The sequence below is a fragment of the Phalaenopsis equestris genome, unplaced genomic scaffold, assembly GCF_001263595.1.
Source record: "Phalaenopsis equestris unplaced genomic scaffold, ASM126359v1 Scaffold000960, whole genome shotgun sequence".
Lineage (NCBI taxonomy): Eukaryota > Viridiplantae > Streptophyta > Magnoliopsida > Asparagales > Orchidaceae > Phalaenopsis > Phalaenopsis equestris.
This window is the reverse complement of record NW_018165399.1, coordinates 68,172-80,588: the sequence shown is the minus strand read 5'-3', so window position 1 is coordinate 80,588 and position 12,417 is coordinate 68,172. Positions and strand designations below refer to the sequence as shown.

General features: G+C 32.0%; 1 protein-coding gene across 1 annotated transcript in view; it reads left to right on the top strand.

Annotated features, from left to right (window-relative positions):
- Positions 1-6,031, top strand: part of LOC110032522 — a gene marked incomplete in the record, with an annotated part of 67,817 nt that extends 61,786 nt beyond the window's left edge. Inside the window, 1 exon segment of the mRNA XM_020736181.1 lies at positions 5,732-6,031. Within this exon segment, the coding sequence (XP_020591840.1) occupies positions 5,732-5,905 (174 nt within the window).
- Positions 6,032-12,417: the final 6,386 nt, after the last annotated feature.

Below are 12,417 nucleotides of genomic sequence, written 5' to 3'. Positions count from 1 at the left end.
CTACCTCAGTTTGACATCAATTTGGGAGTGAAAGGCTAAGAAGTTAATTGTTGTGCCCATAAGTTTCCACAAAGTTTTTGAGAAGTATGATACAAAGTTAAGCTTGCGAAATCCAGTGATCTGATATTCTATGATTACCGAGGCCACCATAGAAAGTTTATAAATGGGTTTATTATCAACTCCTGGTTTATGCTTTAGGAGAAAAGTGAATTCTTAAATATATTCAACCCAGTTAGCATTCTTACGGCTTATTTATTTATTTTTTGGTATTAACAAACTTTAGAGTATGATAGTCAGTGTTCAGAATGAACTCTTTGTGTAATAGGTAATGTCACTACTATCGAAACATCTCAATATTTGCATAGAATTCTCTATCCTAGGTAGAGTATTGTTGTTTTGCTTCATTCAACTTCTCGTTGTAGAAGGCAACAGGGTGGTTTTCTTGACTAAAAATATCGTCTATGCCCATGAGTGGCCTCAAAAGTTTTGTTAAAATTAAAAAAAAAACTTTAATACAAGAGACGAGGTCATAAAAACTTTGATTTGTTAGATGACTTTTTGGGCAGATGTTCAAGAAAAATTATATTTTTTCAATAGGTCAATGATATGCGTTATAATAGTGCTGAAATTCTTAATGAACCTTCAGTAGAAAGTTGCTAGGGCATGAAAACTACGTACATCAGTGAAGCTCTTATTTATTGGCCAATCTAAAATGGCTTAAATTTTGGCGGGATCGGCTTCCAAACCATTAAAGTAACAATAGACCCCAGAAAAGTAACTTTAAACCTACAAAAGGAACATTTCTTAATAGTGATGTAGAGTTTTCGTGTTGTAGTTTCAGTAGGTGGTCTTTCTCATTAGAGTTGAAAATTAGAATGTCATCAAAATAGACCACAAAAATTTTCCTATAAAGAGTTTTAGAATTGTATTCATGAGTCTCATGAAAGTATCGGGGGAATTGGATAGTCCAAAATATATGACTAACCACTCATTATAGTTCATGAGGGGCCTTAAAAGCTATGTACCATTCATCCCCTATCCTTATCCTAATATGTTGATAGCCACTTTTTAGGTAACTCTTGGAGAAAGATGGATATTTTTGACAAGATCTAACATATAAACCAATCGAGGAATTGAAAATTTATATTTGATAGTAATCTTATTGATTGTTCTACTTTTAATATACATTCTCCAATTGCCATCTTTTTTAAGGGCTAATAATGTTGGAACTACACAAGAACTAAGATTTTCTTGGATGAAATATTTTCTTAACAGTTCATCAATTTGCCTCTTAGTTTAAGCATGTTTAGTGGGGTTCACTCTATAATGGGGTAGATTTAGTAGCTGTGGACCCGAGATAAAATCTTCAGCATGTTGGATATCTCGTAGAGGTGGGAGCCTATCTGATAGGTCATCGAGATATTGTTCCAGAAATTCAGATAGTAAAAATGCTACCTTGACAATTTTAATTTTAATAGGTTTGGTGCAGCTTTTCTAACATGAAGCAATTATTTGGGTCATGGGCCAAAAAGTTATTTCTTAATGGTGTTGAATCCTACTTTTGATAATACTAATGTTACAATGTGATGTTGAATGTGTAGGACTCAACAATGATTTATGAAGGACTCCCCCCATTAGTAGGGAAAAATATAATCAAGTGAAGCTTAGCGTTCTTTTTTTGGCTTGGTTTAGGCTGAAGGTCATATCAAGGTGTAGGGAATATTTTATGTGGTGGAAGTTCTCTACTCACTTTTGAAGGTTTTGACGTTTGAGATGTTAGGTAAATTTTATGAGATCTGATTGCCTTCTTTTCAGTTGGCTTCAAAAAGAAGGCTTTAATGGTTTTTATCATTAAATTTCAACACATGAGTGGTCTCTCTTCCATAGTGAATGACATTCAATTCATTAATTCTTGGTGGACGGAATATGATATGTGTGATTTTTATGGAGAAGACATCATGTCAATTGTGATCGATATAACTTTTTATCTTGATAGATACCAAACATCTAGTCATGTGGGTAGGGAAGTGTGATTTACCCAAGTGACAGGGAATGACTCTGGATGAGGCTTTGGTTTAAGGGCAGTTCTAGATAAGACTTGAGTGGATATCACATTTGTAGTACTACCTCCATAGATCATCATCATATGCCTCTTCTCCTTGATATATGGAGAACAAATTCTTCCTCCAGTTTTCTTACCTAGAGCAGATAAGCATTTGAGCACACTTGATGGGGTGTCTACATGTTCAACTTCTTCATTAGAAAGTGCGGTGTCTTCATGGATCTCCTCTACTTCTCCACCTTATCATCTTCTAACCCTTCATCAACCCCATCAAGAAACATAATCTTGTTCTTGCACTGGTGTTGCATATGGTCCTTTTTATGACACTTGAGCAAATTATTTTCGTGGTTTTGGATGAAGGCTCATGTATGATCATATTGGTTTGGCCACTAGTGGGTGGTGGTATAGGTCTGGTGGCAGATATTTAGCTTGTATATGAGGAAGATAAAATTGAAGAGCCTGGACCTCTAGGTCGGGAGTTTGAAGTGGCATTCTTATGTTTTTGTAGAAGTAATGCTGGAAAACATCCTCTTAAGTGTTTGTGGTTCTTGAAGCTCTACTTCATAGCGGATCTCACTATGAATTCCAATTGTGAACTTATTGGCTAGTTGCCACTCAGGGTTACTGCAATGTGTCATGAAAATTAAGCCTTCAAATTGGTTCATGTATTCAACCACTTGCATATTACACTGTCTTAAAGTCATCAACTGTTCATGGAGTTTCTTATGGTTTCTAGGGCAATACTTAGCTGTAAACATCTCTTCATTTCTACCCATGTGAGTTGTCTTCGTAGCCTCTGTTTCTTAATCAAAAGGCTGGTCCAAAAGAATTTAGCATGACTGCTTAATTTTATTTTTGCAAAGGTGATTATTTAGTAGCTATCAATCTGGTACCACTCAAAAAATGCATCTATTTTGGTGAGACAATCAAGGAACTTATTGGGGCCATGGACTCCATCACAGCTAAGTGTATCAACTTTGACTTTTTTAATGGGTTCTAATTGAGTTTCAAAGTTTCAAACATGCTAATTTGTAGGTTTTTTTTTTCTCGTCATTTTGTGGTAGTATGGTGTCTCTATGTTCTTCTAAAAGTCTTCTTCCGAATGGTTTATGTTTGTGGGATTGTTAACTAACAAAGGATTTGACAACCTAAGGCTAATGTCTTGGAATTGGTTTGCCAAGTTTGTGATTAGATCCATAAGTAGGATAATTTGTTTATTGGTTTGCTTGTTAAGCTCTTCTATTATCCTATTAGTTGAATACAATTGATTTTGACTTGCCGATTTAGGCGGCATGGTTTATTATGCAATGATTTAAAATTTATCTATATATATATATATATATATATATATTTGTTTCTTTTAAATATGATATGTTTACTATGTTAAACTAAAATGTGATTCCAAATGATAATATGCAAATATAAAAATTTCCTTAAGCCTTTACAATATGTTAAAACAATAATAGAAACACAAATAACAAAACAAATTTGTTTAGTCACAAAAATTGAAATAGGAATAGTTCACATAGATTTTTTCCCTATCTATTAGAAATCAATGGGTGTATGCTTAATTTGCAATGTAGAGCTCTCTGCATTTTAGGTGTCGCTCGAGTTAAGTTATGAATGGGTAAGTTCAAGTGAATTGACCAGGCTTGATTGTTGTGCTAACTTAGCTAGTGCTAACTGAAATGGTGACATAATATGCATCGAATATGTAGATTTGTCACTAATACTTGTAATAGAATTGAAATACCAAATGAAAGAAACTAAATCAAGGGAATGATAAAGATTATTTCAAAGTGTTGAATATCAAGAGTTGCAAAAGCCTTGCCAAACGTCACATTTTACAAAGTTTCATAAGGTTAACCGCTTGTTCACCTAACCAAGCTCTGATTCCAAGAATAATAAGGAAGGTGTGAGATTATGGCTGTTTCGGAAGGATCAATATCACCAAGAAGTGTTCTAGGTGGACTCAATCTCCTTCAAGGGATAGGAGATCACATATTGGTAGAAGAGTTCAATTGTAAATCGTGTTTGGAATTAGAGTCCAGATTCTGTTCGAAATTTGGAAGTTTCACCTCAAGCACTTAGAACTTTCTCAGCATATCTCAAAATTATTCAAACAAACATTTAAATTATATGGTAGGGTGTTAAATGCTGACTAGAAAGTTCTGTAAGTTTGGCATTCATTTGATATGATGAAACAGAGATATACTGAAGATTGGTCAGTTTCTATTCAGAGGTAAACTAGTTTGGAAAATTGGCTTAGATTATTTTGTGGAAGTATGAGAATTTAATAATTTAAAATGAAAATAGTATTAGAAACACTCTAATATTAATCTTGAGTGTATTATTGGGTTTGGACCATAAGGGATATGGATTTGTGGACAGAAAATTAAAAAAAAAAAAAACTAGAAACACAAGACAAGAATTTAGAGCTTTCTTTGGGTACACTTTTCTCCAATAATTTTAACATAACACTTCTAATATCTTTTTATATCTTTGAAGTAGGGAATTAAACGAACATATTAAATTCAAAATTTATCAAAATAATTTAATTTGTGAATTAGGACAAGCAGTTGAACTGACGCGGGTTTTTCCAAAAAACTATTGATTTTGGGATTTTGATTTTCTTTGAACATAAAAGACAAGATTTAGGGGTTTTGATTTTTTTGGGACATAATAGTAGACAACACCACTAACACAAACAATACAATACTTGTGGGAAAGAAGTGCAGAAAACTGAAAATTTATACTCATCAAAAGCATGTTTTCTAGGTGATCATGAAATCCCTTGGGCGATCGGCTACCAAGCTTCAAACTGACTGAAAATAATTCATCCAAATGTTCACTCAACCAACATTTTTCATTTAAGAGTAAAGGTCAAATCAAATACAAATTGCTAAGCAACCTTTCATCACGCTTATTTGATATTAAAGCACCTAATAATATTAGGAGAGAGGGAGTGGTCGACCCCCTCTTATAACTACCCAAACCACCTATGGCCGGCCCCTTTTACAAGCTTCTATATCATGCATTGACCAAGGGTCAATGCCACCTAAGCATGCCTTGACTCCACATAAGCAAATATTTGATTTCGACATAAATAATACATACAATGTACATAAGCACATATAATTAACACAATCTTAAGGAAATTAAATATTACATAACATAATGGAAATAGGCATAATAGGCTTCTAAGCCTTCAAAACCATCAAAGTCCTCTCAAGCTTGATTTGTCACTAGATTTGGATCTAATGGTTGCTTCATCTCCTCTAGCTTAAAACCTATTGATAGGGCCATCACATTGTGCCATATATTCTGGCTTTTAATTTTAGGATCATCGTCTCCTCTTTACTTGCCTCTTTTCTTTCAAGGAATTAATTTCTCTTATTCTCTTCATCTCCCTATGTCAGGTTCTTCCTTTTTCTCAAAGCATTCAAGTCCACAATCTTAGTTGCCATGATTAATTTCCATGGTTAGCAACATATAGAAAAATATTTTCCTTAATTTCAATGTATTAAAGCTATTTATTTTTCAAATTGCAATTCATAAAGTGTTATAAAAATAGACCTCTTAGAAAATCCTTTTCTTTTTTTTTTTTTAATTTTTCCAGTCATGATATTTTTCTTCTCGAAATTATTAGTAATTTAAAATTCCACGCAGATTGAAAAGGAGCGGATCAAAGTTCATTCAGACATGAGGCGCACAGCCGGTGCACCTACAAATACTGATCTCGAGATCCCTGAATCGGTTGGCCTGAAAGCTCCTTCGCCTGCTCCGGTATCACGGCTAATTGATCTGGACTCCGTCAGACGTAGTGCACGAAGAAAAATCTAGTCATATGAAGCCATATTGCTGTAATCTCCCTCCCTCCTCAAAGCATTTGAAAATTGCCACCATATCTCACAAAGTAAATAATTGTATCCACTCATACAGTCTAATTTTAGCATGCTTCTTGGATTTCCTTTTTCTCCTTTAATTTTAGTTGTATTATTTTTAAGTAATTAAAGAGGAAATAAATGATTACACCAGTTTTTAGTGGAGAAGACTGGAGTTGTTGGGCAAAGTTACATTTAAAATTGGTCAAATTGGGTGAGTTGTCTTTGAAAATCTTTTTAAATCTACTAATTTAAATTTCATACGATTAAATAAATTAAAAATAAATGAATAATTGAAGTCTGCCTATTTTTGGTTTTTTGAGCCCTGGAGAGAATCAATTGGCTTTATTGGCAATTTCGTGTTAAGGGAAAAAATCCATCAGTATTGCCTAATCATCTTAAGGATTAAATGGCTAGTTTGAGTTCTTCCATGTATCTTGAGGAAGAATTTGAAATGGCTGATGCTGTGATATGCAGCAATTAAGGTTCTAGTAAACCTTATTTGAAATGGCTGATGCTGTGATATGCAGCAATTACTTTTGATACAAGGGAAAGAAGCATAATTTATCAATTATAAACCTTCAAAGCTCTATGTTTGAGAATGCCAGCTGGAAAGGTATATTTTCATTCTTGTTGCTTTATTTTAGAGAAAGTAAGGTAGTTTCAAATTTCAATCTCTCTCACTTCATGTATATAGCTATGTATTTAAAAGGAATGGTCGGAGGCTATTATACGACTCCCGACCATCCCTAATGCGCCTAACAATTCGAGCATTACACCCTACACTCGGGGGGATTCGAACCCCAAACTAGCGGGGACTTACAACTGACAAGCAGATGCCCGACCAACTGGTCTGAGTACGCGTCTCTAAACTATATATATTAAAAAGAATGGTCGGAGACTATTATACAAGCTCCTAACCACCCTCATGTGTCTAACTATTCAAGTATTGTCCTTAATACCGATAAATTGGTCACGACCTTTATGTTTTACCTTTGTTTTTTTACTAAGAATTTCTTACCTTACCCTAATGAAAACCAAGAAATAATGATTTTTGGACCTTATCGTTAAAAATTAATCTATTTTCCAAATCTCATCCTGCATCCTTTTTCTTCTCATCTCTCTGAAGTTGCTAAGCCCTATCTCTTTATATGTTGTTCTTCTCTATGTGATGATCATAATTAACCCCCTTTTATAATGAAGATTAATGGCATTGTCTACTTATTAATTCTATTCAATTGTTAGATTACCATCTACAATTTTTGTAATTTTTTTTTTCAACTTAAAAAATTATGGCAGACCAATTGCTTCACCCATGAATCGATCCTCTTGCTACTTAAGTTGGCTTCCAAATCCACCTTCATATAGAACTAACCAAATTCTGCAATTGAACAAATGAATTAGTCATATTTTTGATATACAAGTTTATTCTAATGTTAATCGGTTTTTAGCTATTTAACTTTTATCAAATGGCTAGAAATAAAATATTTATATATAAAAACAAAGAAAGTAATTAAAATATTTCTTTTCCAAAGAATATTCAAGATTAAAGTGTATTGAATCTAAATGTTTTATGTTCAATTGGTGAAAGATATAATTATGTTGACTCTACAATTTTGATGATAACAAACTCATGATCAGTGGACCTAAAATTTTCTTATGGAGAAATTTCAATATCATGCCGTTATCTATATGAAAGAAACCTAGAGCTCAAGTTGATCGAAATAAGATCAATTATAAAAAAAAGGTCAAGTTTGATATAATCAAATCAAAATTTTGATTTGTGTTTAGTTAATTATATAATAATAATAATAATAATAATAATAATATTATTATTATTATTATTATTATTATTATTATTATTATTATTATTATTAAATTTTAAATATGTGAATAATTCAATACTTTTTAGAAATTCTTCAACAAAACATTATATTATTATTTCATAATTTTTATTTTTTTAAGTTATCAAATTCGATTTCATAAAAAAATTTAACTATTTTACTATAGCAATCGAAAATTCTATATATTTGTTTTCATAATTCATCATTTATTACAAAGATTTTGAATTCGTGTATTAATAAAATCACAAAGATTTTGAATTCTTGACTTAATAAAATAAGCATTGATACATACATACATACAGGCATATATATATATATATATAGTAGGAGATTATTATACAAGCCCTCAGGCAACCTCATGTGTCTAATTATTCGAGGATCAACCTCACTACCGATAAATTGGTCAGAGAAGGGATTCGAACACGTGACCTAAGGAAACTTACGACCTTCAAAGAGGTTGTTCTACCAACAGACCATGATTGGCAACACAATATTTTGAATCCAAATGTTGTGAAAGATATAATTATGTTAACTCTATAATTTTGATAATAATAAATTCATGATTGGTGGACCTAAGATTTTCTTATGTAGAAATTTCAGTATCATGTGGTTATTTATATAAAGAAAGCCCGGAGCTAAAGTTGATTGAAATAAACTCAATTATCCAAAAAGGTCAAGTTTGATATGATCAAATCAAAATTTTGATTTGTGTTTAGTTTATTATTATTATTATTATTATTATTATTATTATTATTATTTATTATTATTAAATTTTAAATCTTTGAATGATTTAGTATTTGTATAAATTCTTCAACAAAACATTATATTATTTTTTATAAATTTTATCTTTTTAAGTTATTAAATTAGATTTCATAAAAAAATTTAACTATTTTACTATAGCAATCCAAAAGTCTATATATTTGTTTCCATAATTCGTCATTTATTATGTGAATATAAGCATTTCTATAACCAATGATCCCACATATTTAGAAAATGCTTTTGTCTTAAATACTCCCACCCTCTTTTTAGTATGTGAAAATTAGGAAATTCTTTAATTTGGAAAGAGCCTTTAAAAATATGTCATAAAGTTGAAGAACTTACAGCTTGAGACATTAGTGTTGGCAATATTTGCTTTTAGTTTGATAATTGGACTCTTTTCGGTTCTCTTGTCGCATTTCTCTGCTTCTGTGCATACCACATGATTTTTGGGTTGGGAGATTCGGAAGACTCGGGAACTTTTGAAATTTCTTAGTAATGGTTTGGTTTCTTATATTGTTGTTTTGGGTTTTGATAAAACCCATGAAAGAGCTTTAAGGGTTAAACTAAATTCTCACGTTTCCCTTGTCACTTCGATTGTTGAAAAATTAAATCAATTTTTTGTTGTGGATTGGGGCAGTAATGCATGGACTTATATGTTGAAATCATCACAATCTTTTTTTGTGTGGTGCTTACATTACCTATTGTTACCTTTAGATAATATTTTAAAGCTTATGGGACTACATAATGCTTCTATTTGCTTATTTTGTAGAATTGATGAGGAACATTTGCATCACCTTTTTTTCAAACATGAAATCTCAGTGGAAATATGGAAACACCTTACTAGATCATATAATATTAATATGTTGTATTTTGGGTTCGATGATTTGCAACAGTTTTGCTATTTTTGAGGAGAGGTAGTAATAAACTACATTTGCAAAATGTTATTCCATATATGACATATTGGTTGCTTTGGTTGGAAAGAAACAAAAGGAAGCACTATATGGTTTTGAATAATGCTAAGACTATTTTAAGCAATGTTAAATCTTTTATTTCTAAAGTGGTGGCATACACTACATTATGTAAACTAGTGGTGGGCACAGTTGTTATGCAGCAATTTGTTGGTGATAATGATGTGTACAAAATCATGCTTAATTTTCTTTATATTTTGACATTTTTATGGATAAAATTGCAATTTAAAGAAAGTTATTTTAGGCGTCAACCATTGAGCGACAGAGAGCTCCTACCTGGGGCCTTGGCGTAATCTACTTGGGTGCTTAGGCGCCAGTGCTTACCCGACTAGACAAAGAGGCTGGCGCTAAGGTGCCAACAACTGCTAGGCAGATTTCAACAATTTTTCTAACATGATTTGGGGAGTTATAGAGAAATATAGAAAGTTCCTTGGAGTATGCTGAGTACTTCTGAACACTTGGGAAGTCCATGTAAAGTTTAGAGTCAGAGTCATGTAGTAGTAGAAGATATTTTGCATTTTATTGAGAGTTTGGTGTAGAGTTTGAGGCATAATGATAGAGAGGAAATTCAACAAAGCAGCATGTATTGGGAGTTCCTTTGAGGAGGAATTTCAAGCACTTTGTAAAGGGAAAAGACTAAGTATTATGTACTCTTTTGTTATAATTTTTTTGTAAACGCAATTCTGGTTGATTTGCTTTGTTTCAAAGATGTTTTGCGGTCATTTTTCTATGCTTTATAAGTAGATCATTTGTGTATGGATATTATAATAATTTGAAAATTGGTGTTTACTATTTAATGTGATGATTTTCCTTCTGCATTTCATTTACTTATCATTCTAGCCAACTGATTTGTCAAAATCCGTTGTAAACCTATAATTACTCGGGAAAGCTATGGTATGAACAACTAAGAAGATCACGTTGAATCATAGGGTATAGAGCAAAAGTAAACTATAAGGAGATGTGAATAGATAGGGAAATAATCTTTTGATGGGTTCAAATAGAGGTTTAAGAAATTAAAACTTGTTTAACCAAACTTTTTTATGCACTCGGGAGAGGGTAAAGAAGAGAATTGTTCCTTTTTTTCACTAGCCCTAGTTACGATTTAATTTATTCATTTTCTTACACACTATCTGTATAATTACGAGGGAGGGTAGATTCTATATCTTGATTTTTCCCAAATTCAAATTTTAGTAGGATTTCTATAGGAGTAAACCATCAATAGTAGTTTGTCAAGATTCATTATGACTAGTTAGAAAAACCTAAACCAATATTACTTCCAAGCTAAGACCAATTTTAGTAAGCTAGAACTTCTTTAAGTTAATTAAGTCACTCCCTATGGGATCGATATCCCGAACTTAAAAATTTGATATTACTTGTACGATAAGTATACTTAAGTGAGACCTTTGCACTTAAAATTAGTGTGTACCAAAGTGTTGGCACCACTGTAGGTCCAGGTCTGATAAAGTTTTTGACACCATTGTCGGTGAGCGACTGTGTAGTTAACCTAGAAAAATTTCAGTTGAATCAATTAGACTTATACATGGAAATTTGTATTGTATTTTTTGTGTGTAATAGTTTGTTTGTTTCAAAAAAATATTAAACAAACATTTTTTTTTGTTTGTCTGTGTTGTGAATGCTTATAAGTTGAACGTTTAGTTAGTGATTGTGTAGCGCCAGACCTATAGGATTTGAACCCTATGATTTAGAACTAGATTGAATTATTAGAAAAATTAGAAAATAGAAAATTCTTCACAAACTTGAGAAAAAATGGCATACAATCAACAAAATAATGTAGATTCACAAGAATTGATTAATGATCATCATAACATGCATAGACCATTAAGGGATTACACTAATCCTATGGTAGATGAAATTCATTTTAGTATTCAAACTCCTGCTATATAAGCTAATACCCTTTAACTTAAGCTTATCGTTATCCAAATGGTGTAGACTAACCAATTTGAGGGAACCGCTTTTGAGGATCCAAATTTAGATTTAACAAGTTTCATAGAACATTACACTACAATTTGTTATAATGGTGTATTGAATGACGCTATTAAGCTTAGGATTATTTCTTGTATTGTGCCAAATAGGAGCAATTTTAATTCTCTACCCTTGTTCAGTATTAAAGAAAATTGTTGGCTAATCTTAGGTTTAGTCTCTAAATTTGTGGCTAGGCTAGGAGGATACAAGTTCCCGCTCTAGAGCTATCACTCACCTTCCCTTGAAGGATAACTCTCGCTTTAGTTTTTAAACACTAAGATCGAATTGGGAATTTTTAGTCTGTCACCTTAGAAATCTACAATTCTACACCCGACAAAGTTTATTTTCCTGTTTTTTTCCACTTAATTACATGAACGAAATACTCTTTCATGGACTTAAATGTGATTCTCACTCTATTTTAGAACTCATACTATATTTCCTGGATTATATGTTTCACAACATATTTTAACAATTTAATTGGCCAGATCGAAAAATAATTAAGAACGGAGTTGAAAAACCATCACAATTTATTTTAAATTTTAACAATGACACATTCAAATTATCTCTTCATTTCACTATATCTCAGAGTGGGAGAAAGATAAAAGAAATTACTCAAACTTTATGAGAAAGATATAACAAAACACAAATTTCATATATAAAAGAAAGTTCATACAACACTTATCTGAAACTCTTTCTCAAAGTAAACCTCTTGTAGTCTCTCTTAGGAAATGTAGGAAGAATAAATCTCTCACTTCTCTTCCTCTTAAACACTTCTAAGAGAAGAATTCACACTTAAACTCACCACAAAAGCTCAAAACTATAAAGACAATTACTAAGTAATAGCGTGGAATTTAGGCGTGCGAAGAGGAAAACTAAGTGAGTGGAAGAATGTGAAATGGTGCAAAGGGGGGGGTTCT